Source organism: Apteryx mantelli, chromosome 2, assembly GCF_036417845.1.
Source record: "Apteryx mantelli isolate bAptMan1 chromosome 2, bAptMan1.hap1, whole genome shotgun sequence".
NCBI lineage: Eukaryota > Metazoa > Chordata > Aves > Apterygiformes > Apterygidae > Apteryx > Apteryx mantelli.
In genome coordinates, this window is record NC_089979.1 from 158944797 (window position 1) to 158971095 (window position 26299).

The window sequence follows — 26299 nt, forward strand, 5'->3', positions numbered from 1 at the left end:
ATTTATGGGAGTTTATGAATCTCATACTTGCTTTGACCTCATTGACATGGAATAATCAGCTGAAAGTGTATCAGCTTGTGTGTCTAAGTTTCGACATTCTGAGGCTGAATTTTCTACTAAGGTCAATTGGCTTGAGATGTTGTAATGCAAAAATATATTGGAGTAAAGATATTACACATTCTTCCCATGTTGTGTAGCCCAAGGGATGAAAATAATGTGATATATGACTTCTAGTCTTCAGATTTAATGGAAAATGATATCATTTTACAGTCAGTTTTACATATCAGTAAGTGGTTTCTGTATATATATTTTTCTGTGCAGGTCAACTTCTATGTAAGGGTGAAAGCAATTTATACCCTTGGACACAGTGTATCTCTGATCGCTCTTACAACAGGAAGTATAATTCTTTGTCTTTTCAGGTACGTATTTTTCATGAGTAAATAAGAACAATGACAAGACAGTTTTAACAGTTGTCTGATAACTGATTACTCAGATATTTAGAAAATGCATTGGGTTTATACTTTGCTCAATTAAATAGGTGACAGTAATGAAATGATAACTTGATTTTTGCTAGCACCAGTCATATTAAAAAATTTCAAAGCACTTTACAAATTTACAGGCATTACAACCTATATAAAAAAGAATAGTAATTTTGGAATGGATTAAATAAATCATTTTTTACTTGAGTATCAAAATCAACACCTTGAATTGCTCTTGAAAATAAGTAGGAAGCTGGTCTCTTAACGCTGGACAAGTGGACAGCTTTGTTTGCAGAAGCTTCTGAGAGGTCTTGAGGAGTAATATAATTTAAGGCAATCACTAATTTGTCTGGATGGGGTTGTAAAGGTATGGATGATTGTGCTGAAGGAAAGTGTTGAATGTGCAAAGTTTTGGTTAAGCAGTGCTGGGAAAGGCACTGTTATCTTTTGATGTTGCCTAGGATTCCAGTAGTTATCTGAGACTGAAAGCAGACCCCTACTGGTAAAAGAAAGGGCAAAACGGTATTATCAGTATCATAGTTCTTCTCAGTTTCTCCAACTTCATGCCTTTATGTTTCACTTCTACCTATCTAATAGAATAGCCAATATATTCTCCATCATAATCCTCGCACAGCTTTCCTGTCCCTCTCTCCACCAGGTACTAAGAAAATCAAGAAAATGCATCACCTGGGTTTGATACAAAAGAAGTACGTGTAAATATAAGGAGTAGTAGTAGTAAGGAGCTGCGTGTTGCTTGTCAGAGCATCAGTCCTCTGATGAGCTATTCCTATGGCTTATTCTGTAAACCTTTGAGAGTGCCGTTGAATTGTCTCAGTAATTAAATATTCAGAGCAGATGCATGACCCATGATTATCTTTTGGGATATCTTTGAAAAAAATGAATGGAATGATTCATGGTAATCTTCTTTATCCCAGCAAAGACTTACAAGCAAATCAGCCATCTTCAAAACTGCTAAAACCCAATGGACACATCTAAGGCAGAAAGTATATCATAGACACCTGACTGTTGTCCATCATCAGAAGTCAGTCATTTGGTGAGAATAAGACACATATTCATTTTGCTGACATCCAGCTAGTATCTATACAGACTTATAACAAACATCTTTACAGTTTTATAACAAATGTCTTCATAAATATATTCTTAAAAATTGTACAAAAGATAGATCGAAAATTTCAGAGCTGTACTCAAGTCTTGCAACTTTAGACACAATTTAAATACCCAGGTTAAGAGCCTGATCTCCACAATCCCTCCATTGAGTCAGTGGAAAGACAGACTTTTCTGTGGGAGATTATAAGGTCTTCCAAGTCTCCCTCTGAAAGAGCTTGTTTCTCTCTGTTAACTATACAGGGAGTTTAGGGGCATTAGCCTCCTAACATAGTAAGCTAAATTAGGAACCCAAATTGGTTTTCAAATACCCTGGTCAGTATGTAGTTTCCCAAGCAGGTAACAAGGAGACATTTACTGTGAAGGCTGCAGCTGAAGCAATTGTAAGATATCAACAGTACAAGTGAATACAAAATGCTATGTGTGTGTGTGTTTCTGACACGTTATAGGGCATCCCATATATTTCATTCATTTTTAAGGATAGAGTTTGGAAAATAGAGATGTGTCTGCAAGATTTAACTTTCCCCTATTCGGTTGTTAACACCTCAAACTGTTCTAAGCACAGTTTGCCCTGAAAGGTCCCAAGACAATGCCAATACACTGTTGGTAAGGATGATTCATTCACTCCTGAAATACACTCTCCTTTGAATGTAGCCATCACGCTTTCATCCTGTTGTGTTTAAAGAAGACAGCAAAGAGTAACTTCTCTAAATGAAACTAAGGGAGTTTTTGGTAGTTAGGTAGTGTGTTAAAAATTGGAAGTTACTAAAGCAGTAGAGAAGTGAAAATCCTGACTTCATCCAGCGGAATTAGAATTTGAATGCTAGATATTAGTAAAACAAGAGATTATTAAAATTGTGCATTGCTGGATTTGTATATGGGTGCTTCAAATTGTATTGTATTTAATCCTGAATTTGTGCAGTGCTATTTTATGAAAGAAAACATGGGATAAAGTGAATTTTAATTTCACTGTGGGTACTGTATTCATGACAAAGATGTGGGAATTCTTATTTAGGTGTGGACTTCTGCAGTCCATTATATATTGTCATATACTGTCTGGCAGAACAGATACAGCCTCAGGGCTTTATTGTTGTTTAAAATATCAGCTATAAGCACACTAGAAGCAGAACTGCTGGGTGGAGAAGGAAAGCTGTCTCTGAAAGTTTCCATGCTGTTGCAAGATTCTCTTTTTCATTTCTTCTAGAGATGATAGTTACTGTGCTTGATTTTAATCTTTACAGAAACATAATATGGATTCCCATTACTAATATTTATAAAGGACAGATTTAGAAGCATTGTAAAAGGAAAGGTTTTTATATCTGGCTAATCTTTTAGTGTTAGAACAAAGACATAGAACATGAATGTCTGAAAATATCTTGCTAGACCATGCTGACAGCATTTTTCAAGTTGCTGTGGTGTCACTCCCCACATAATACTCTATGTACTTATTATAATTAAAGCATATTGGAAACTTTCTGGCAAAACGTTTTTGGACGTTGCCAGTTTATCATATGCCAGGCACATCCTGATTTCTGCAAACTTTATATATAAACATCAAAAGTAACAATTTTGGTTAAGTCAAAAGAAGTTGTTTTACTCTTCTTAGAATCGAAGTTTCTTTCTTCTTGATTTTGAATGTCTAAGTTCTAAGATATCGTACAGTTTTATAAAAGTGGAATTCAAAATAATTTAAAAACAAATAGTATTTTTCAGATATCTTAAAACATGCTGTTTTGTTCTAACTCAGAATGCAAACAAATTGTAGAACAGCATATTTCTACATATCAGTGAAATTTTAGTTACCATATAGCTCTTACTGTGTAGTTCCTTTGGGAGCCCTCCTATATAACAAAGCCTTCCAAAGAAAGTGTCAGTTTCTTTAATATGTGTATCTTAGCAAGGAGAAAAATATGAACTCCATCATTTCCATTAGATGCTTGCTCTCATGTACGTCAACTGTCTGTAAACATTCCTTACATGATAGTTTTCTATCATGGCTTAGTCTTATCAAAGATATAAGGGTAATAGTTTTTGTGTCACTGTTAAAGAACAACATTTATCATCATGCATAACCCCGAATAAGAAGACTTTCTTGCCCAGTACCTCCAAAGTGTTGATATGACAGCCTTTTATAGATACAACATTTATTATTTCAACTACTGAATGTGACAAGGTACTAAATTCTAAATTAATTACTCAGGAAAAATATTTTGCTCCCGTACCTCTCTTGCATGTGTCTCTGAGTTCCACAGAAGTGTATGATGCCATATAACTTAATAGTTATACCTCTGTTTTTTTGCAGAACCTGATTCAGGAAAGGACATGCATAGCCACAGAAACAGTTAGAGTTTTAACAACTGCTTTAATATCAGCCTCGTATTATGTCCTTTGTAAACTGGAGGCTAGCAAAATGGATCTATTATTTATTTATTTATTTATTAGCATTCCTCAGCTGGAAATGCTACACTCACGGTGATTAGCCTTGCTTTTGTGGTTTCAGATGGGTTATTCAGTGTTTTTCTGTACAAATCTACACCTGAAGACTACTTGGAAGCTGATACTGCACAGAACACAGTAACGAGCCATAACATCCTGTTGCAGCTTCATTCTTTCATTGGTTATCATACTTGCTAAAATGCCTTGGCTTCTGACTTATTTTCAGATGCAGTGCAAGGTGCTGGTTTTGACCAAAAAAAAACTCGCAGCAATTAGGTTTCTGGGAATTTGCTATAACATATCTGTGTTAAATGGGGAGATTTTGAAGGGAATGTGTTTTAAGTGAAAGACTCGCAAGTGCTAAATCACTTGCCCTTAGCGCTCATTCACTTGGAACAGTAAATTCCTCATTTGTTTGTCAGGCTTTCACATGGCTGCTGGACAAAAGAAGAGGAATTTTATATCTCACTGGACAGAAAGGATATGCAATCTAATGTTTTGCAAGCATTTTTTAATTGTTCTCACATATATTCATATCATAGGATGAAAAGCCATTATATAGGAAAATGCAGGAATTAAAGAAATAAAAAATTAAACAAGAAAATAATAAGTGAGAGCATGTCTGAAACACATGCAGGTTAATCAAGATTTTATCTGCAAGAAAAAGACTGGAATGAAGTGTGGGCTAAATGCTGTTGGCATCTTTTGGTCTGTGATACTGAAAAGGAGTCAAAGATGCTTTATTTGGATATTTTGGACAGAAAATAATAATAAAAGAAAACAGCAAGGCAGCACTGACAATATGCAGAGGAGGAAAGGGTAGGTGCTTACGCAAGGTTCATATCACTAAAAAACAGAGAGAGAGTAATAGAAGTCTGTTCAAGAGGCTTTCTATCTTGAAATCTAAAATGCCTGTTTTTAAATCTCTTCTTAGAAAACTTCATTGTACTCGGAACTACATCCATCTGAACCTGTTCCTCTCTTTCATTCTAAGAGCAATCTCTGTTTTAGTCAAGGATGATATTCTCTATTCCAGCTCCAACACAGCTCACTGTTCAGAGGATCAAACCTCATGGGTAATAAACCTCTTTTGCTACCTGGTGTGATACTGTTGCCTCACTACATTTTCCTCCCCGATCCTTTTTAAGTTAGGAATACCAAGCTGTCAATGTGGAGGATTCTGTAGAGAATATAATAGCTGGGTCCATAGGTCCAAAGTAGACATGTGGACTGCCAGGGGTAATCAAAAGTTCTTAGGCCTTTGAAAGATTAGTCCGTGGACCCTCAAAATACTATTTGTTTTCTGCAATTTCCTTTATTCTCCAGTTATTCTTCGCTGCAGCCTGATACTACCCTATTTGAATTTGTCAGTTTTTGGCCTGTTGACTAATTTCTGATGCATTGCTTCTGGAATGACCAGCTCGATAAAGCTGCTTTGTCGTGCACTGGCTGGATCCCACCTCTGGAACCTAGCAGCATGGAGGGTTTGCCCCTTCAGCCTGTGTGTGCGCTCCACGGCTCTGTTGCAGGTGCAGATTTTTAAAAGCACCCAATTTGAAAAAGAATGCAACTAGGTCCTAGATCTGAATGACACAGATCCATAATTTTGGCTGACTTTAATGACAGATGCCTTCACTATTCAGCATCTGGAAATAGACCTGATACAGGCTTAACTGCAGCAGGGAGGGAAAATGTTTTGGTGCAGGTGTGTAAGTCAAGAATAGTGTATAGTGTAAGTCAAGAGGAGTGTATGCAGTAAATGTGTGTTGGAACTTAAGAAGGAATATAAAAATTTTAGGCATTAAGTGTTGATCTAAAGCATCAAAACAAGTTTCAATTGTCATTTTGAAATATTTAATTTTCCCCTGTTAAAGTTTCTGGCCTGTTACCACTCTGCAATGGATATCCCTTCAGAGTCCTGCGGCGAGATTAGTTAGTCACTGAACAGGATGATTAAATTAAGCTGCTCCTCTGGGCTTCTGTCTTTCTCGCTAGGAGAGAAATAGTCCTTTCCAGAGGGCAACTTGTCTCAGCTATTTTAAGATTCTCTCTGGACATGCCTGTCTCTCTTCACAAGCTGTAGAAGAAGCTAGCTAGCTAGTAGGTGGCTAGCTTAGACCAGAAATTTTGCTTTAGGCAGCTAAAATTAGGTGAAATGAATTCAAGCCTTCGGGTATTATTTAGTTGCCTGAATATAGGCATGTAGTGCTACTTGGGATGCCCTGAGATATCCAAGATATCCACATGGGGCTGACAGGGAGACCCGTGCCCTTCTGGCCAGGCTGCTGGAGTCAGGGGTACCTTAAGGCATCTGACACAGTAGTAGATACCTATGTTTAGACAAAGGAATCAATCACTAAATGAATAAGATACCTAGCTAGGCATTTGGCATACTTGGATTTTTAATAGAAGCAGCAGAGGTACAAGGTGTTTTAGAACAGGGGAGAGAGTAAAGCAGGCAGAAACTAGGAGAAATCACTGTATAATATTTAATTCACTAGGTTGCATTCACCATATCATCACATTTCTCAGTGCAGTCTCAGCAGAAACATTTTTATGTTCAATTCTTACCTCCCAAACTCCTCCTGGGAAGTACCAAAGTAGCAGCAGCCAGCGCTGTGGAACATCAGCAGCACAGACTTCTGAAAATTAATTCTGCGGAGCAGCATACAGACTATAACTATACTGGGACTTCAGTTTCTCATATATGTTTGTGTCTTATTAATTAAGAAACACTAGAGCATTTTGTAAAGGGAAAACATCATTTTTAAAAGTCCATTCAACTTTTTCTTCTAAGTTTGCTTGGGATATTCGTGGTACAAAGTTATATTTTTCATTGTTTCCTTTCTAACCTTTAAAAATTCATAGAGCAATTTCTTCATTAATTTTTAATATGTTATGAAGTTCAAGTACAGTTTTGAAAAATTTATACAGCTAGATTTTTATGTATTTATTAGCCATTTAACAGCTGATGATTTAATCTAATAGCCATTCATTAACCAGCTATTGCAAGTGTGTACATTTATTGATAACCATCACCTTTTAGAATATTTATGCTATGATGTTTTCAAGTTTTCTAAGTGAATTTGCTATGAGCCATCTAAAATTTCTATAATAAAGCTTTTTATATATATACCGTATTCTTTCAAATGTATCAATTTACTTTTATGGTTAACTGAAGAAAAACTTTTTCTACTGGACCTGGGTTACAAACATTATATGGAGAATTAAAACTTATAGGAAATATTACTAACAAAATAATACAGCATCTTTCTTGCAACAAGTTTCATCCCTGTTCTCATATTTCAGGTGGGCTGCAAGGCTATTTTGGTATTTTTTCAGTATGGTGTTATGGCAAACTTTTACTGGCTCTTAGTTGAAGGACTTTACCTCCACATCCTCCTTGTGCTAATATTCTCCCCCAACAGACATTTCACAATCTATCTGCTGATTGGATGGGGTAAGAACTTAAGTACCTTCCGATAATAGTCTTTTTTCTTTACCTGGGTATTACTTAGAGTCGGTATTTCAACTGAGGTAATGATGCAGTTTCTATCAGAGGACTCTGGTTCATGAGGTGACTCCTCAGACTCGTTAGTTCCTCAGTTCAGCTTCTCCGGCGCAGGTATGGCCACTGCAGCATGGGGGAGAGCAGGCACAAAACCTCCATGCTCGTCCCCCAGCTTACTGCTAAGCCCGTAGCCAGCCAAGACCCATGATCGCCTACCTGTTTGCATGCTCCTTGGCGTGGTTCTCACCTGTGCCAATTTGCACTCCTTGACATTGCCTAGGGGTGGTTCAGGGAACAGGATGATCCAGGGACTGCCACCCCAAAGCATGATTCATATGATTCAGGCTGTCCTAATTTGGGAGGAGAAAGAAAGTTCAGGTGTATGGACACAGGCTATGCTATGCCACATGCCTTTGTTGAAAAGCTCATTAAATATTCTCCATCTGTTTTTAAATACATGTATTCCTTCCCGCTACAGACAGTGCAGTGGTGTATATATGGAGCAGTTTAAAGCTTCCGGGAATAAGTGGTCATAAAACATTTAGGTATTGCTAGGAATAAACCAGTGTATGTAAATGTTTCCTTATGAAATGATTTAACCTTCAGTTTTATACTGTAGTCTTTGTAATTAAATTGAGAACGGGTGTGGGTTTGGTATCTCCCTATAGGTCGCTTGAAAGAAACCTAAGAAAGAGACCAAGAAAGGCACCTGCTTTGTCTGTTAGTGATTACAGCCACATTTTTATAAGAAATGAACCCACTTCCCTGCAGTATTTGTTAGTAAGACAGTGCTAGCATTGAGTGGTTGATCACCTGGGCCTCTCTCTCCATTATACTCTTTACTATATGCTCTATATTTGGGAAATTAATGGTTACAAGCAGGCTGAACTTATTTATTTATAATCTTCCTCTAAACCTCTCTGTTTTTTTAGGAATTCCTACCATATTCATTATTACATGGACAGTGACACGAGTCATTTTAGAGGACACTGGGTAAGTAGGTGGGAAAGGGAAAGCCTGAAGTCCCCGACTGTACCAGTACAAGCCTTGCCTTGGATAAGAGGCAAGGATATGGTGCTGTTCACAGAAAGGTAGTTTGCTGTTCTGAAGGAGATAAACACAGGAAAGCTGAAATTTCAGATGTCACACTCAAGAGACAAATGTTTAAAATCTCTTCAGCATGAAGTTTATGCATGCTATTTATTTGGGAAATTTTAAGAGAAGGAGGTGGCAGAGATATGTTCTGACTAATGCTCCTCCTTGAGATACACATGTAGACCACTGGCATCCAAATTTGCAAACTGGCAACTCAAAGGATTGAAATTTAGAAATCTTTGGATATATTACATTCACATAAGTGAAGCAATGTAGTGTAAACATATCTAAGCTGTGCAGATTCAGGTAAAACTATGACTAAAGAGAGCGAGGCCTGGCTGTTCTTGGCACAAGAAGGGGAGCTCAGATAAGAACTTTGCAGGAAGATCAGACTTGCTACTCCTGCTGGCACTGAGGAATGGGACAGAAGAGCTAGTGGGACAAACAATTTTCACATTCTTTTTTGGGGGATCTGACTAATATTTTTCAATTATTTGGTTCTGCAGTTAAATTGAAAAACCTGCATAATTTCTAGGTTCTCTTTGAAAGACCTCTAACATATAAACAACTCCTTTCTGCTTCGCCACTACTAAACAATTAGAAGAACTCTGAAGTGTATTGTTCTTGTTTAAAGTTAATCATTCAGAGCATCTATTCTCAGAGTATTCAGGCTAGAATTACTTAGCCCACAGTGAAAATTAAATTTCCAGTTTTTCAGACAAAGTTTCAGGTTCAGTCTCACATTTTCCTAAGCCAGTTCCAGCCATCCATAACCTAAATACCCCACAAGGAAATTATGTCATTTCAATTGTATCTGTCAGTTGCTTTAGATCTTCCTGCTACCCACAGGCTGTTGTTAAGTGCTTTTTGGAAAAGTGCCTTGACACAAAGTGAAACTAAACTTGGAGCCCCTAAGGGGCAATGTCCCCCATTATTTCTAGCGCTAGCCTAGTGTGCCTAGTGTTTTAGCTGATTTAAATATGCATATTAAAGCCACGGAAGTAAAAAGTAAAAGCAGGAAAAAATTAAACAGTGAAATCTAGGCATTATTTTAGTGTGCTTTCAGCTGTATATCCAAAGTACTTCTCTTCACAGGTTTTGCTTGCTAGATGAAATTAATGGTAACATCATTTTCCCTTTTGTTTTTTATAGTTGCTGGGATACAAATGAGCATGGTGGTCCCTGGTGGGTTATACGAATACCAATTTTAATTTCTATTATAGTAAGTAAACTTTGAAGCATGAATTATACATCAGTTCTGCACTGTGCAGTGCATATAGCCATTATTCTTTACTGCTATTTACAGACAGACAAGAATTCTGTTTTAATGAAAAGAAATTATGCTGTAGGAGAAATTTTAAACAGATGCCAAGCCCATTAAAATCTGTTGACTTCAAAATTTATCTGCCTCCTATTAAATGAACAGTTGCTTTTATTTGTGTGTTGTTTTTTCTTAAAAATCTCCCCTGCCTGGGGGAAGCAAAAATCTGATTACACTTTTCAATGAATTGAAGATTTGATTTTACTTGTAAACAGATAGCACTGCAATTGAGAATCTGATATTATTGCAGCCATAAAAAATTACAGCTGTGTATATCCCTCTTTAATTGATAACCTTCTGTAATATATATTGAACATGAAGTACTTTCAAGCATTTGAGCATGTTTCATTGGGTTTTTCCTGTGTGGAGCTCATCAGAATTACTGGAGTAGCATAATTCCTGTTCATTGACATAAATGTGTACTTAACATTAGGCATAATATACTATGGTTATATGTCCATTTGTGAAAGCAGTCACAGTTCAAATTAATATATTTTAGATACATTTGTTCTGGTCTTTCTACACTTTAGTCAGAAAAGTTTGTGCATTGTTAGGTTACACAGGATTTCAAGAGAGTCCAGGTCAGCCCAGCACTTATACTTGGGGTTGCCTTTTACTACATGCTTGTGTAAAAAGCATGCCGAAAATTATTTGGAAAGAACTTCATATCCTCTTCGTCAGAGTGAATTCTACAAAGTTTAAAGAGAGAGCAGAGTAGGATATGGCATGTGTATGAACTGACACAAGGTAAGGACTCACAGAAAAAGTCTTTTATTATATGAAGAAATGGGCATGAAACAGAGCTACAGCATGAAGAGGGGACACACACCTAAAGGAGCTGGAGAATGTGGGATGGTCCAGAATGAAGAAAATATGATAAATGATGAAAGCAAAACAACCACCTGGTGTTTACAGGAAGATTTATGCCTATTCTCTGGATCTTCAATTTCAACAGCTATCTAGTAGACTTTGTGTGCTGGAAAGCAGTGCTTCTCCAAAGAAGTCCTAGACATGGAGACAGTCTGTTCATTGGCAGACTTGAATTCCAGCTGGATCTTAGCAAAGACTTGAAAGGGGGTTGGGAGTTAAGAAAATGTAGTAGAGGACAATCAGCAAAAGTCCAGTATATCAAAACATGGACCAGAATCACTCTCTGAGGTCAGCCAAAGAACAGCCATGCTCTTTTTTTTCTGGTTCTATTTTTGGTTTAATACAATGGAACTGTAAGACATAAGGAAATGTTTTGCAAATGACCTTTTATGGCTTGCCAGTTGCACATGTTTAGGATCTGCTCTCTCCTTCCAGAGATGTTTCTTCTCTTAAGCAGCATGTTCTAGGGATGAGAGCAACAAAAGATGGCCACATGATTCTGCAGCTTATGGTGCATATCAAATCACTTCTCAGATTAGATGATTCCCCAGTTGTTTGATCAACTATATTTTGCATTTGGAAAGTTAAGCTGTGAAAGGAGAATTCAAAAGTACAGGAGGTTATATAAAACAATGATAAATCTGTAAGCAGCCCTTTCCTGCCACATAGGTAATGTAGTTTTTTGGAGCATCAGGCTACAGTCATCACATTCATTGTGGCGTTTGAGACGCCATGCAAGTTTACTGCTGTGCAAAGTAGAATGTACATTCACAGAGTAAGAGTAGCCAGCCAGTGAAATGTGACATAAAATTGAGTGTTCATGATTAAAAAATACTGCATTCATGAGAAAATAATTTTCAATGCACATGCACAGTGATAATCACGATATATCCTTCTGGGAAAAATAAATCCAAAGATTCAATCTGGGAATAATGAGCTCCATGCTGCCTGATATTCAACAATGAAAATAGATCATTGCAAGTCATTTGGATAGGAGTTGAGAAAGAATCATGTTGTCTCTGTATAAATATATGATGTACCTCCATCATACTCACTTGCACAGTGCCTTCAGTCTATTCTAGAGAATATAATAGGACTAGAAAAATTGCAGAGAGTGGTGACAAGGATGATCAGCTCTAACAAATGACTTCAGCATTAGGAAGGACGAAGACCTATGTGTAGGTACTCAATGAGAAGGTGAACACAGGAAAACTGACAGAAGCTAGATTTCGGAAGAATGAGGGAAAGTAGAACACATGAGTTGAGAACTGCTGTGGACTGTCCTATGCAATGGCATGAAAGAAAGCCTGGAGTGAGAATGATACTGAAAATCTGTAAGAGCAAGAGGAAGACTGCAATACAAAAAAGGGTAGATTTGAGCTTTTTGTGAGGATGATGTCATGAATATACTGTTGAAAGAAGGAGGAAATAAAATGGAGGTTTTTAAGGAACAGTGGTTTGACTGCATTGGATTTGACAGGAAGTCCACTCGGTCTTCATGCCATATGCACTCTCTTCCATTGATTTCTGTGTTACCTCCAAACATTTTAGCAGGTTAGAGAGTATATTATCTAAAATGTTATTATCAAACAGTAAATAGCATTGACAGAGCAATTTCTGAAGTCTCTTCTGAAAGTGGGAATGGCTTCAGTTAACTCAGTGCATCAGAGGCCTTCCCCGACATCTCCTCTGAACAGTTTTGGCCTGAGAAAAGTGATTTGGCAGACTTCCCCGCTTCATGCTGTACACATTTCAGAGTTCTTTAATTGGAGGTGTACTATTCCAAGCACTTGCTTTGGAGTATCACCCATATTCTCCATTTGGCAAATGCCTCCACAGCTGCCTTCTCTGTACGTGCACTTACATAAACTGCTCTCATTAAGGGGGAGAGGGTGTTCAGGTGGAAACAGTACTTTTGTCACATCAAAGTAACTGAGAAATGTTCATCTTGTTATTTCACATTGCAGCTAGTATAAGTGACTAGCAAGAAAGAAGCAACATGAAGACAGTTTAAATGATACATGCTTAGGCAATGTGCTTAGACTCGAAAACTTATTGTCAGAACAAGTCAGCTAGTAAAAAAAGTCATCACCACATCTTAATGTTACTCCACTAAAGAGCTATCATTTGTTGTAACTTTCCCTTGGTCTTGCAGTTTCTCTGCATTCACATTATTTTCTCATTTTACTGTTCTTAGATTTTTCATTCAACGATATACATGTTCTATTCTATTTAAAGAAATTATACTCAAAGGATTTTATGGGACTGAAAAGCTACAATACTAAAAGTAAAATCCCAGGTCACTGCTTGTTTCATGTTTTGCTGAAATATGTTATTCTAAATCAGATATATACTTTAAAGGATTTTAACAAATGATCAATAATATCTTATATTAAAATCTTATAGAAGTTTATTTGCTCTACTATAGTAATTCAGTGGCAATTTCCACCTTCAGATCCTAACACCCAGTTTCCTCTGGCTGGATTTACAAGCTCAGTCGTGCCAAGGAAAGTTACTTACAAACTCCAAGAAGAATGCATGTTTTTCATTAATCTAAGATTGTGCTTACAGAGAAAAATAGACTTGTTTTAAAACAGACTTAAATGTAATATGTGAATGACAGTCCAGAATGAGTTACTTGAGTCTAGTTTTGCATGAGTTGATGCCTCAGAAACCAAAAGGATGACAACTTATTCTATTACAGCAGAAACTAGGTGGGGGGCTGTCAAGAACAAGAAGCTATTCTGCTAACCCCTGTGCAAATACAGAGTAAAGATTTTTCATTCTCCTATTTTGTGGCTAGCAAATATACAGTGGAATGGAAGTTCTCCTTGTCCACTGATACTAGCTCCCGTGTATGTACCCTACTAATGTATATCACTTGATCTGTTTATTCTGCTATGATAAATTAGCTTGTAGATACAAAGCCATCAGAAAGTATACTGACTTCTACAAATTACTTCTTGGGGAGACTTGCAGGAAGTAAAACTTCAAATTCATCATCTGCTAGCAAAATGTGGGTTTACTTCAGTGAAGACTGGTATTTTCTAGTATTTTCTTTTTTATTCTTTTTTTTTCAAAAAAATCATTTTAATATTCCTAATTTTTAATTTAATCACTATCTGTCAGTCCCTGTCACTTCCCATCACCTGTCTCTCTAAAGCAAATAAGAAGTACAGAGGAAAGTGCAGTTGTTATGATCATAACTTACTTATTCGCACCACAAATTGTACTGGGTATTTCAGAGAAGGCACAGGAAGTCATTCAACTTGAAGAGCTTACTGTCAAATTGTTAAGATTGAACAAAGAGTTACAGCAATAAATCAAGGCAGAGAGAGACCAAAGATTTATAGCAGTGAGGCAAGCACTTTCTGGTTAGGTACCCAGCCTTTGAGCTTTGGGATCAGGTTTAGTTAAAAAGTATATAATGTTTGTTCTCACAGTGATAGAAATCTTTTTCTAGATGGATTTCTTCTAAAACGTGCATTTAATGCAGCTGTTTATGTAGTCCTGTTTTTAGTTAGCTCACATTGCTGCTGTGAAGGTGTAATGGATTGAGAATGTTTCATCACCTCAATATTGCACTGCTTTTAATGTGCAGAGTACTTTCTAGACCACAGAAGACAAGCCAGTACCAGAATAGCTGGTGATCACAAGATGCCAAAAGCCAAAGACAGAGATATTATGGGAGTCAGATTTGAGATCTCCTGAGTTTCAGTATTGAATTTCCTAGACTGATCAGGATCTGATCATAACTCCAATTTATGCCTTGTTTATCTAAGCATCTCCAATCCCTATCTATGAAATAAGATAATAATAGTATTGTTCTGTCTCAGAGGGCTGCTATGAGAATAAAATGTTAGATTGCCAGGATTCAGATGCTTCAGAGCTAATATCTGCATCATTACCCAAGACAGACAGAGTGATGCATGGGAAAGGCCCTCTCCATGCTTGACAGGAGTGGACAGATCACCAATGCAACAATCTTCTCTCTGCTAATCCGGAGAAAAAATATTAAAAGTCAAGGTGAAGGGTTAGAGAGAGTCAAAACTGTGTATAGAATTCACATTATCCTTTGGGCTTCCAGTGGTGAATCCACACAAGAATTTAGTACAATGCACCAATTCATGTCCAATATCCCATCATGCCAGGAATCCTGTCTGCAACTGAGATTTGGGAAAAAGGGATTGCTGACAATTGGGACTTTCAAAGGCTTTTGTCAGCCAGGCTAGCACTTGTGGCCCTGCAGAGGTGCACTGGGTGTAACTGTTAGTGAGGCAGAAAACAGACAATAGATTTGACAGTGTAAAGCTTAATGTGTTCTGGCTCACTCACAAAGCTCACTGATGAGTTGATTAGTGTCACTTGATTAACATTTCCTTGTGCTGCATATTCAACTGAGAAGTCAGAAATCTCTATTTTTTTTTTTTTTTGCAGGTGAATTTTATACTTTTCATTAGTATTATAAGAATCTTACTGCAGAAATTAAGATCTCCTGATGTTGGAGGAAATGACCAGTCACAGTACAAGTGAGTCATATTTTTAGACATTATATACGGAACCAAAATAATCTCTATAAGATTTACTCTGCTGAAGCCTGCTGCCAACAACTGGTATGATACTGTAATTGCATTTAGTTCCAAAGCATCTATTTTTAGATGTGGTTTAATAAAGATCTTAACATTATGCTGAAATAGAGACGAACATAAATTTTGTCAAACAGTAAATTCAGTGAAAAATAAGCAATTCATGAAGACCAACAAGCTATTCCTGAAATGAGTTGAATTCCATGAATGAGTATGTTGATGCAAAATATGGGAGGAGTATCTTTTTTTTTAATGTCTAAGTATTTTGTTTCAACACAGAAACAGTTTCCAGGTCAAAATGCTTTGCTTCAATCTACTTAAAAACAAAATTTTTTGTTTTTTCATTTCCAAACCCCTTTGGTTGTAGTATTTACATTTCTTTTAAGAAGGAAGGAAGGAAGCTAGCCCTGAAAAAATAAAAAAAAAGCCAAAGGGATGGGTTTGTCCCCAAGTAAAATATGATGTTTTATGTTGATCTAAAATAGCATCTTATATTATTTTTCCAGATAAAAATAAGAGTTTCAAATTTAGATCAACTTGTTTTCTATTTAGACTTTCCTTTTTTAATGTTTTTTGGCTTGACCATTAAATCAATTATTTGCAAAGCTTCATCATCAGTGAATGTAGGGGGCTGGAATTTAAACACATTGCTAAAACTGAATTTGTTCCTTATTATATTATCATGTCATTTATGATCATTTATTGTAATAGCTGCTGCATACTGCAATCTAGATCAAGTCTCTGTTGTACTATGTCTTATTTTAAAGCCCAGATGTAGACACTGTGTTGGACACTTTAGGATGTTAAAATAATATATAAATGACAAAACTACCATGAACACTGAAAATTCAAAGCAATGCCCTGAGGGACCTTTGAAAATGGGCTCCTGGATAATACCTCTTTTCCTCATTTAAAAAATACTGAATTCCTTTCATAAAAGCAGATGAAACATGAGGTCCTGGAATAAAAAAAAATCTTTAAACTCAGGAGATCTAGTACCCTATGTATCTTAGAAACAATGATGTGACATATTTGATGCTGTATTATTACATCTCAGAGCTCTTAAGACAGCTGAGGACTAGAGCAGATTATGAAACTTCTCCTACAGTGTCCACAAATGAAAAATGAAACATTCTGTAATTTTTGCAAAAATCAACCATAAATCTTCTGCAAGCCCTTAAGCAGCATCAAGGAGTGATTTTATACTGTTCAGTTAAATTGCTTCAAAGTGGCTTTAGTTTACAAGTACAGTCGTACCAGTGTATTGATTTATCTCAAAGTAAATTTTAGTGGAGCTGTACTTGTATTAATAGAATATATTGGGTCTTCGAAACATAGTGTAGTAACTTAAAAATTGCAGACTTTCCAGCTGTGTTGTGCTACCACGTTAGGCCATGATCTTTAACTCACCGGTCCTCCAGGCTGGAGATGGGTGACTGTATCTACATATACTGACTATCATAGCAGTGAAGCAAACCTAAGTCCAGTGACCCATATAAGAACTGCATGCATTTCCTGGAAATCTGATGTGTCTAGGGACATTGAACGTGGGACATTCACAGCAGGCTGCTACCTTTGTGACCTGTTAATGTTCTGTACACCCTGTGGGCATTTAAACTTTTGGTGTACCATGTCACATTACTGATGTGATCTTGGCAGCCGCCATACCACTGGAAGGGGGAACAAAGAACAGGTTCCTGGGGTTCAGAGTGAGGGAAGACTTCAGCACAAAGGTGCAAGCACGCTGGAAACATCTGCATTAAATATTCATTCCTTGGAAGTCACACACTTTCCTAGTCCCGTTATAATACATAAATCCACTTACAGACAGATAACTTGCTGTATAATCAAAAAGTGAAGGATTTTGATGCATCAATGAAAAGTGGGTACCACCAGATTGACATAGGGCTGGACTTCAGAGAGATGCATGATTTCTTTTGTGTTTGCTGTTTGAATTAATTGAATATGTGGGAGAACAAAATCAACCTAGCTGAAATTACACAGTCACCACATTATTATTTAGCACAATATCTGACATATGGGCAGGAAATCTGCTGAAGTTTACATCTTGTGACAGGAACTTTTCTTTGTTTCCCTGTGGTATTTATGTATTTGATGAAAATGAGGCATTCCCTTCATATCAGGCCCATCATTTTCCACAGTTTACTGTAGAGCTTCATGGTATAAAAATGTTCAGTATTAGCAACCTTGTTCTTCACTGTTCAGCACTCTAAATTCTTTGCTTTTAGCGTTTGATTGCCTGATTAAGTTTGTATTGGATGGTGTTTAGCAGATGCCCATGGGAGCAGTAGATTAACCTCCTCAAGAAATACTGCTTCTGCAGAGCAAATTAAAGGTCTGGAAGGTTCATTTTTCAAAATGCAAATGTATTTTCTTAAAAAAAAAAAAAGGCAGCGGCTATTTTTGTCTGGCTCTTTCCTTGATTAAAATGTAAGTGCAATGTAGAGAAAGTAGCATCAGCTAGTCAAAAATTGTTAAAACAAGAAAGTGAGATATGAGACTAAAATGAATAGTACTCATGCAAGTCACCATTTTTCTTTTCTTCCTCTCTCCCATCTGCCTGTACCTGGTTCCCTACTTTTTGTTCTTCATTTTACTTTTGCAGTGGGAAAGGTTAAGCTGAAAAAGAAATCAATTTTTTACTTCACTTGGGAAACCAGGAAATTTGCTGCCAACATCATCTCCTCCAGTTGTAAATTTTTACAGTGAATTTCTTTTGCCAAGGAAAGCCTATTTCTCTCACTTACTGATATCACCTTTAGGTGTGAGGGTTTTACTATTATTGAGAAACTTTGCTGTCAGAAATGATTATTTCCACATAAGCAGATGCAGCCTCTGAGACATTATGAGTAAAGGAAGGCCACGAGGACACAGAAAAAATAAAACTGTTTGAAATACCTTGATTTTTGTGTTAAAATATGTTGCTTCAAAACAGCTTCCTTTTGTTGTTGAATCAAGTTATATTCATCAAGACAGTAATAAATTATGGGACTCAACATGCTAAATTCTTGCATTTTATCTGATACCAGACATCTAGAATCGTGCATGACTGGCCCTGTATAATATATAAAACTGATCTTATTAAAGTGAAATGAGTGACAGATAAGGGATAATTAGCAATTCATCTTTTCAATAGTTTCACAGGCAGTTTGTCAAAACTGTTCTGCTTAATAATTTAAAATTACCTTTTCCTTAACTTGTGCTAAATTGTATTGCATAATTGATGAAATTTTAAATTAATTACGGTTATATGCTTAATACCATCACTATAGTTATGAGCTTTTAGGATTTGGGGGTAAACCTAAAACTGCTGATGACAATCTCATAGTTGGTATTATTGTTGATGGCATGACATAGATATTGTGTACACACCGTCTGTATGAAATGTACAGGCTAACCATACGATTGCAAATTTAGAGGACATGAACACTGGTGTAATAACTTCAAGACATAGATTGTACCTTACTTAAAAGAGGAACTGTTTGTGTGATTTTGCAGGAAGGAAATATTCCTTTCTACTCTGCACCCTTTATACTTAAAAAGTATCCTAATAGACCTGATGGCAGCTAGCGACGCTTTGTAGAACGTGGCCCTGTGGAATATCACAATTAGCTCCCTCACCCCCAAAAAGTGTGACATGAAAACGGGCTGGGCCCTGGCTTTGTGTCAAAGATACATAGCAGGGCACAGATCCCACACCCTGCTGCTGTCCAGAGGCCAGCTGAAAAAAGGTCTTTTGGTTTAGAGAGGCCCTGCAGCTTTTTACTGGCTTTTGGGATAGGGCTAGGTCAGCAAGATCAAGTGTAACATGGAATTACACACATTAATTTGTAGGGCTGCTGTGTGGCTAATCTCCTAGCAAGCTTGAAAGGAAAACAATTTTCAATATATATGAATGACTCTTACTAAAACTGTTTATAAATCTGAAGTCATGTGTGGTTTATCTAAACAACATTGCATCAGGTACTTATCTTAATAAAAGGGGCTTATCATTAAACTCCATCTTTTTCTCTTTTATTTACTTAGGAGACTTGCAAAATCCACGTTGTTGCTTATTCCATTATTTGGAGTTCACTACACAGTATTTGCTCTATTTCCTGACCGCAGTTCCAATAACTATAAAATAATTTTTGAGTTGTGTTTGGGATCTTTTCAGGTAAATTTTAAAGCTTTTCTTCAAAAAAAGTTTTAGCGACACAGGTTACTACTGTGCTCTAACTAATGAATATTGTCTGTTTCCAGGGATTGATTGTTGCAGTCCTGTATTGCTTTTTGAACAGTGAAGTAAGTCTCCCCTTTCCTATTGAGGATGTAACTTTTATTTTCAATAAATATAACAGTGCCCCTATAATTCCACACTATGTATCATGAAGTTGTTTTAAAAGATGTTTGCATTCCAGTTCATAGAATATATATGTGGCAGTGCGCATGCAATGGGAGAAATCAGTGGATTTGTGTGGAGAGTTAAGAGCTATAGGAAATCTAATTCCTTGCAAACTGAGGGCATGTCAGTGAGTGTGTCTTCTGTTATTTAATGCGGTCTAATTCTAGCCCTGTTACAATCAATGCAAATTGTGCAACTGAGGTGCAGCAGGTCTAGGAATTTGTCCAAAACTGTAAACACCATTTTGTAAGTATTTAGGGGTAATCTCCTGAAAGAATCTCACCCCCAGAACAGCAGCAGACTCTCGTAAATGTTCAGCATATAGCAGCTTTCCTAATCTCAAATGAGGAAGAAGGAAGGAATTCCTCTTGATGTCAGCCACTTTTTAAAGTAGAATATACTTTAAACATTATACAGTGTCTGACAGAAGGAATCTGCCCAAAGAAGACATCTGCTTGCACAGGGAATTGAAATCAGGTCTTTGGAGTGCTGTTCTGGCCTTTGATATCTGTGGGATGCCTGATCTTGGGCTAATCATTTGATTCTATGCTTCAAATACATACGATTAATAGCTACTAACCAGCTGCCTCTTTTTCAGTACAAATGCTTCAAATCTGATTTTGAGAGTGGCCTTGGGGTTTCTCCTAACACAGTGTAGACGCAGTCTTTGCCTCAATTTTATAATCTTTGTAAAAACTGGTTAGAAGTTATGCCCAGGGGTCCCCACTTGACAGCCAATAAATGTGGAAACATTGCTCATGTGAAAAAAAATGTTTTCAATTCACATGCATTTTCTTTTAAACATAGGTGCAAGGGGAGCTGAAGAGGAAATGGCGGAGTCTGTGCTGGAAGCAGACAGCAGGCAGAGATTACAGACTCCACAGCTCTTCGATTTCTCGAAATGGATCAGAAAGTGTTTCTCAGCTCCATCGGCATTCACGGGCTCAGTCTTTTATGCAGACAGAGACCACCATGATATAACCAGCTAGGTCACCCGAAAGATGAAACAAAAAACTGTGGGATATATCATTCATTACGCAGCTTGATGTGATATTTTCTAAAATGTACAGTTTAGTGCTTTGCTTTTCTACATATCGATATTTGGGAAATTGGTTTGTGCAGCCAACCAGGTAATAACAGAGACACCTGCCCCATGGATGCTTTATGCTTTTTTTTAATGCTGTTCATATTAATTCTGATGTTCTCTTGTCATATACTAGCCGTAACTATTTAAAAATTAATTTAATTTACTCTAGCGGTTCCTTTCCCCTTCGATCTGTCTATGAGTTGAACGGTACCCTCGTCAGTACAGACTGCTTTGGTACATATGAAAGTTTAGATGGGAAGCAAGAAAATTCCTTACACTTGATTTATACTTAAAGTAATATTTCTTTCTTTAAGGATGTAGGCACTAATTATGGAAAACAAAAGCAAAATAAAGAAATGTAAGGCTATAATTAGCCACAGTGGGAGAATAGTGCAGTAATCCAGGAAATCATTAATATTATTTATACAGAGGGAAAAAAAAAGTAGAACTTCTTGGCTAATTGTATAAATCCTCATTCAATTCAGAGATGACTTTCTACAGAGCTTGATTCCTATTCTGTTGTCCCCCCCGAAAGTGCCTGTTTTTTAGGTTTTGATGCAGAAAGTAGGGCTATCTTTACAGTCCATATAGAAAAGCGTACTGTAATAGTTATGATTAAAACATCATCATTTGCCCATAGCACTATTGTAGTCACCAGTTATACTCTTCTGTTTAAAATGCAAGAGATTTGTGTTGATCTTATATTAAACAATTTCTGAAGAGGTGCTTTATTGCTGGAACAGTCTGGCATAGGAGAAACAGCCTTGGATAGCCTATTACCCACTGAAAATACTGTTTTTATATAATATTTTCATTAAAATATGTCTCTAGAGCTGTGTCCTTGACAGTTAAAACAGAGAATATTGCAATAAAGTTACAACTCCCATTTAAGGAATAATGTAAATATTTTAGCTTAATTCCATTTTGTGTCTGAGCTGATTTAAAATTTAGTCCTGGACATGAGTCCAGCAAAAAAATTAGACACAATCCCTAAAAATTACCATAAAAGGCATAAATTGCAAGAATTTTCAGCAGTATCAAGCCTCTTATGTAGTCACTTTGTAAAAAAAGACATAGAACTGACAAGTTCTTATAAATATACAAAGAATATTTGCAATCTTAAAAGAAATAAATCCAGTTATGTTTACTTCTCATGTCACAGTTGACCATGTCCACCCTAAATAGTAAGTGTGAATAATATATATTTACATGAGTACCCTGGATCCATAAAGAGATTTGCCCTAATATTTCAGATAACAGATTGTATGGAGCTAGCAGAGTCCGAGGCCCCTAACGTTTCCAGGAACGGGGGAGCATAGCAGCAAGGAGGATCCCTTGGCAGACATACATGTACATTCCTGAAAATATTGCCAGTACTAGGAATATTACTGACAGCTGTCAAAGTGTCCGTACACCTCTTGGTCTGTTTTGCTTTATGTATTTATCAGTCAAACACCATTTATTTTAATGAGATTACCCTGGAGTGATACAAAGTTACGTAAAACCAAAGATGTAAATGCCCTAATGGTCACATGAGTAGTACAGAGCTGGTAACTCTATGTATATTACATAACACCTACCTTTGTGTAATAGGTATCATTTGAGTTAAATAATAGTCATTTAATTCTTACTTTGCCAAATCTGACTTTAAGGCAGCTCTCGGTCACCTCCAGTCATTCCGAATGTTTTCTGCTGTCACTTGGTGAAGTAACTATGAGATCCTGGAGTGAACTAGCTTGCCCAGTGGGGTCAACAGATAGGACCATACACCTGTATTTAAACTTTATATACTAAATATTCCCAAAGAGTTTGGACCTAGAAACCATTGCTGACTTTTAGTATTTCTCCCGGGTCTCCACACAACCTTAACAACAAACTCTTGACTGCAAATACATAAAGACACATTGGAGCTTTTGAGGCGTTACTGCTATTCCTAAATTAAATACATTTGTGCACTTTAGGCTACTTCACGTGTCGTTGGGACTGCTCAGCTTCCTGAAAATTAGATCATATCTGGATATATTGGACAATAGTTTTTGAATTCAGAATTTAATTTTTTCCCCTAAAACCCCAAAGTAGAAAGGCACACTTGACAAGCATTCAAACGGACTCATCTTTATGTTCAAAAGATGTTTTGCAAGTGAGTTGAAACAAACAGAGAATCGTGGTGTAGAAACAGAGGTTTCAAGCAATCAGTTCCATCAGCCTGTTCTGCATGATGCATCGCCAATTATGTGTTTAGAATTCATTGTGTATCCTAGAGAAAACTGTCTTTGCTTTAATTAGATGAGCACAGAGAAAAATCTGCATTTTAATGATTTCTGGATTATAAAACAGTAAATTGTAAATGAGGGAATAGATTTTAAGGTGTAACAAAACAGCATAGGTTTCTTTAGCAGGACAAAGATGCATTTGGACTTGTAATCCAAATTTGGACAAGCAGTATCCTCCTGTTCATGTAGCAAGTAGCGCCATAGGAGATAATGAAGCACCACTGGTAGAACAAAATTGGGTTCACTAATTTTTCAAACAACTTGCAATTTCAGTGCCTGCATGGGCAAGTGAAGAATGGCACACAAGGGAGCAAGAGGCTTCGTATGTTTTTCTTTCAAGCCAGTGAAAAGTGCAGTAATTTGTAAAGCCTCATCCCTCTGTTAAAAATCATAGAATCTAAAAATAGATGACATTTTTTTCTGAGACAGCTTTACTTCATAATGCTTTGTACAAGCATTTTCAAGTCTGCTAAGGCCCAGAAGGCACGGTGCTCTTCAGTTTTTACTCCCAGAGAATTCTGATCTCCAAAGAATTTTATGCAAAGTTCCAGCATCAACCCCGTCATCACGAGGCCTGTTTGACTTTCAGCTGCCTTTGCACACACAGACACACATCATGTTAAAATTTATGCAGAAAATGCAAATCAGTTTGATGAATCCAGCTCTTGAGCAATGTTTTGCATTTTTACAACATACAGAAACAGGACAGCTTTTCCTGGCCTTGTCTCTACATTTTGCACCACACTGTGGAGATAAACAGTCTGGCATTGAGCTGTGGTGACTCTAAGAGTCAAAGAGACAATGCAAGAAAGCATCATTTAGCCCTTTGGCATCCCTGAGTGCCGCTCTCCCTTAGCGCTTGCAGTGTCAAGGGAGGAGGCAAAGGCATCAAGGCAGGCCACGGGCTTTCCCCCATGGCCTTTCACATACTTCTTCTCCCTTTTCTTATTCCTTTACAGTCCTTCTCCCTTTGGTTGTGTCAAGTTCAAAATTGAGTTGTAAGGTCTTCAGGGCAGGAAACCTGGCTTTTTTTTCCCCGCTGAAAAGCCAGTAGTACATCACGTGTACTGTAAGATTCCTGAACAAAAACAGTAATAGGCTCCACTCTCATGGTGTGGTTAATCGGAGGGTTTCACTTCCCTTCAGCCTCTGGGGCAGCACCATTCATTGTGAGTGATTTTTATCAGCACTGTGTCCTGCCGGTGCCTGTGGGAGACATGGTGACAGAGACATGATGACAGATTACTCCCCAGCTGCTAATCATGACCGGAATCTAAATATATATATTCTTCCATTAGTTGACTTAAATTTTTCTCTGCAGAATCGATTTCAGCTAGATGCTTGGTGAACTTGATGAAATTCACTTATCCTAATTTAGGCACCTAAAAGATGTCTGCTTTTGAGCTACGGACTCTTTCATGCACCTTCTGTAGTCATCACAGAGAAACAGTCTATAGTTTAAGATGATTCATCCCATTTTCAGAGGGGCATCTAAGGTAGGTAAACTGAATCATCCTCTCAAAACACCTGTTTTTCTCTACTTACTGTAAAATGAGCCCAGGATAGCTAGCTAGTACTTACACTTCTCACTTTCTATCTAAAATTAGGTAAGCTTAATCTCTTCTGTAGAGTTTATGGCTAGAGGAGACCGTTAGGTTATCTGGCTGATAGATGATACCCAGATATCCCGTTTCAAGCCAAATAATTTGGCTTGGCCAAAGTTATCCTGCAGCAAAACATGCAGGGTAATTTAAAATGCAGGCAGTGAAGTTCATTTGGTAGGGTGTCCCATGCCTTCCATGGTAGACCCTGTTGCCTCATTTCTTGTTTGGATTTGTCTGGATTCAGCTTTCAGCAGTTGTTTCTTGCTTTGGGTTGGGTGTTTGGTTTTTTTGTCTTTTGTAGAAGGATCATCTGCTAAACCAAAGTGCTCTTCAGTATGAGACATTTTCCTTATATGAAGTCTCCTGCTGTTGAAGTCACATCTTGATTCCCTCTCTGAGAAACTAAAGATGTCAAATTTCTGAAATTCTTATTGCAAGGCATTTTCTCAAATATTTTTCCTGATTGCCTCCTGTGCCCTCTTCCATTTGTAATGGCTTCGGCCACAAGAAACAAAGAACTCCAGTATCTCCCTCATCAGTACGACATACACCGTCAACCATGTATCTCACTGCACTTGCAGCTCAGCCGGTCATTTTAACTGCTGACCAGGAACTGGCAAATGACATGCAGTACAATTATTAACAGCATTTTCTCTGCCATCTGAACTCAAATCTTTTTATAATATGTTGGCCTAGGAGTCTGGAATTTCCTTTGCAAAATAACCTTAGCAATGTGGAGAACATCATTTTAGCCATTGAAAGCAGTGCCTGCCTTTAAGCAATGTTGGGAATTTGACATATATTTCAGTAAGTATTCCATGCAAAGCTGGAGTGCACGTTTCACACCTACAGCATGGTGACGGGTGCTGCAGACAGCCCTGGGTTGGAACTGTACTGGAGCAGCAGCAGCTCTTTGGTGGCAAAAGGTGACAAAGGCATGAGAAAGCTTTCTGGCATCAAGGAGGAGACAGCCTGCTCCACTCCGTAGCAGCTTCTTCACGTCATGATACGCCCCAGACAAGCTTTCCTCTGCCTTTAAATGATGAAAGGGAAAGCAGTGGCCACAGAGCATCAGCAAAGCAGGCAGTCTGTGACTGCTAATGAAAAAAGGCATTTCTGAGTGCAAGTGTCTCTGAGCTTAAGGACTGAGATGATCGTTTCCATGATTTCTTTCCTGTTTTTGTGAGTTTTAAAACAGTTTTTTTTTTAAATTCACTTTTTCACACATCTCCAATGAAAACTAAACATGTTTGATATGAGAAGTAGAACTGGCAAGTATTCAGCAGAAAAAGCCACTATGGGTGTAATGGGTATTATTGGAACAATTATTGTCTGTGCACAGTGATACAGCAAAGAGTGTTACTAAAAGAAAAGTACCTTTACACTACCATGAGTGCCTATATAAGCTTTGAGCTGTCAGTACTACCCTCACATAACCAAATAGCAGAAGTTCGTATACAGTGCTATTTTGTTTATTAAACAAAGCCTATTGAAATAATCATGGATT

At 37.3% G+C, this 26299-nt stretch overlaps 1 protein-coding gene across 1 annotated transcript in view; it reads left to right on the forward strand.

The window, feature by feature from the left end:
* VIPR2 (vasoactive intestinal peptide receptor 2) overlaps positions 1–21723 on the forward strand; it is a 60300-nt gene extending 38577 nt beyond the window's left edge. The window contains exons 5-13 of the mRNA XM_067292525.1: positions 322–419; positions 4975–5116; positions 7350–7500; positions 8484–8544; positions 9799–9868; positions 15275–15366; positions 19471–19600; positions 19687–19728; positions 20636–21723. Of these exons, the coding sequence (XP_067148626.1) occupies positions 322–419; positions 4975–5116; positions 7350–7500; positions 8484–8544; positions 9799–9868; positions 15275–15366; positions 19471–19600; positions 19687–19728; positions 20636–20809 (960 nt within the window). The 3' untranslated portion in view covers positions 20810–21723. The remainder of the gene's footprint in view (positions 1–321; positions 420–4974; positions 5117–7349; positions 7501–8483; positions 8545–9798; positions 9869–15274; positions 15367–19470; positions 19601–19686; positions 19729–20635) is intronic.
* The last annotated feature ends 4576 nt before the right edge of the window (positions 21724–26299 follow it).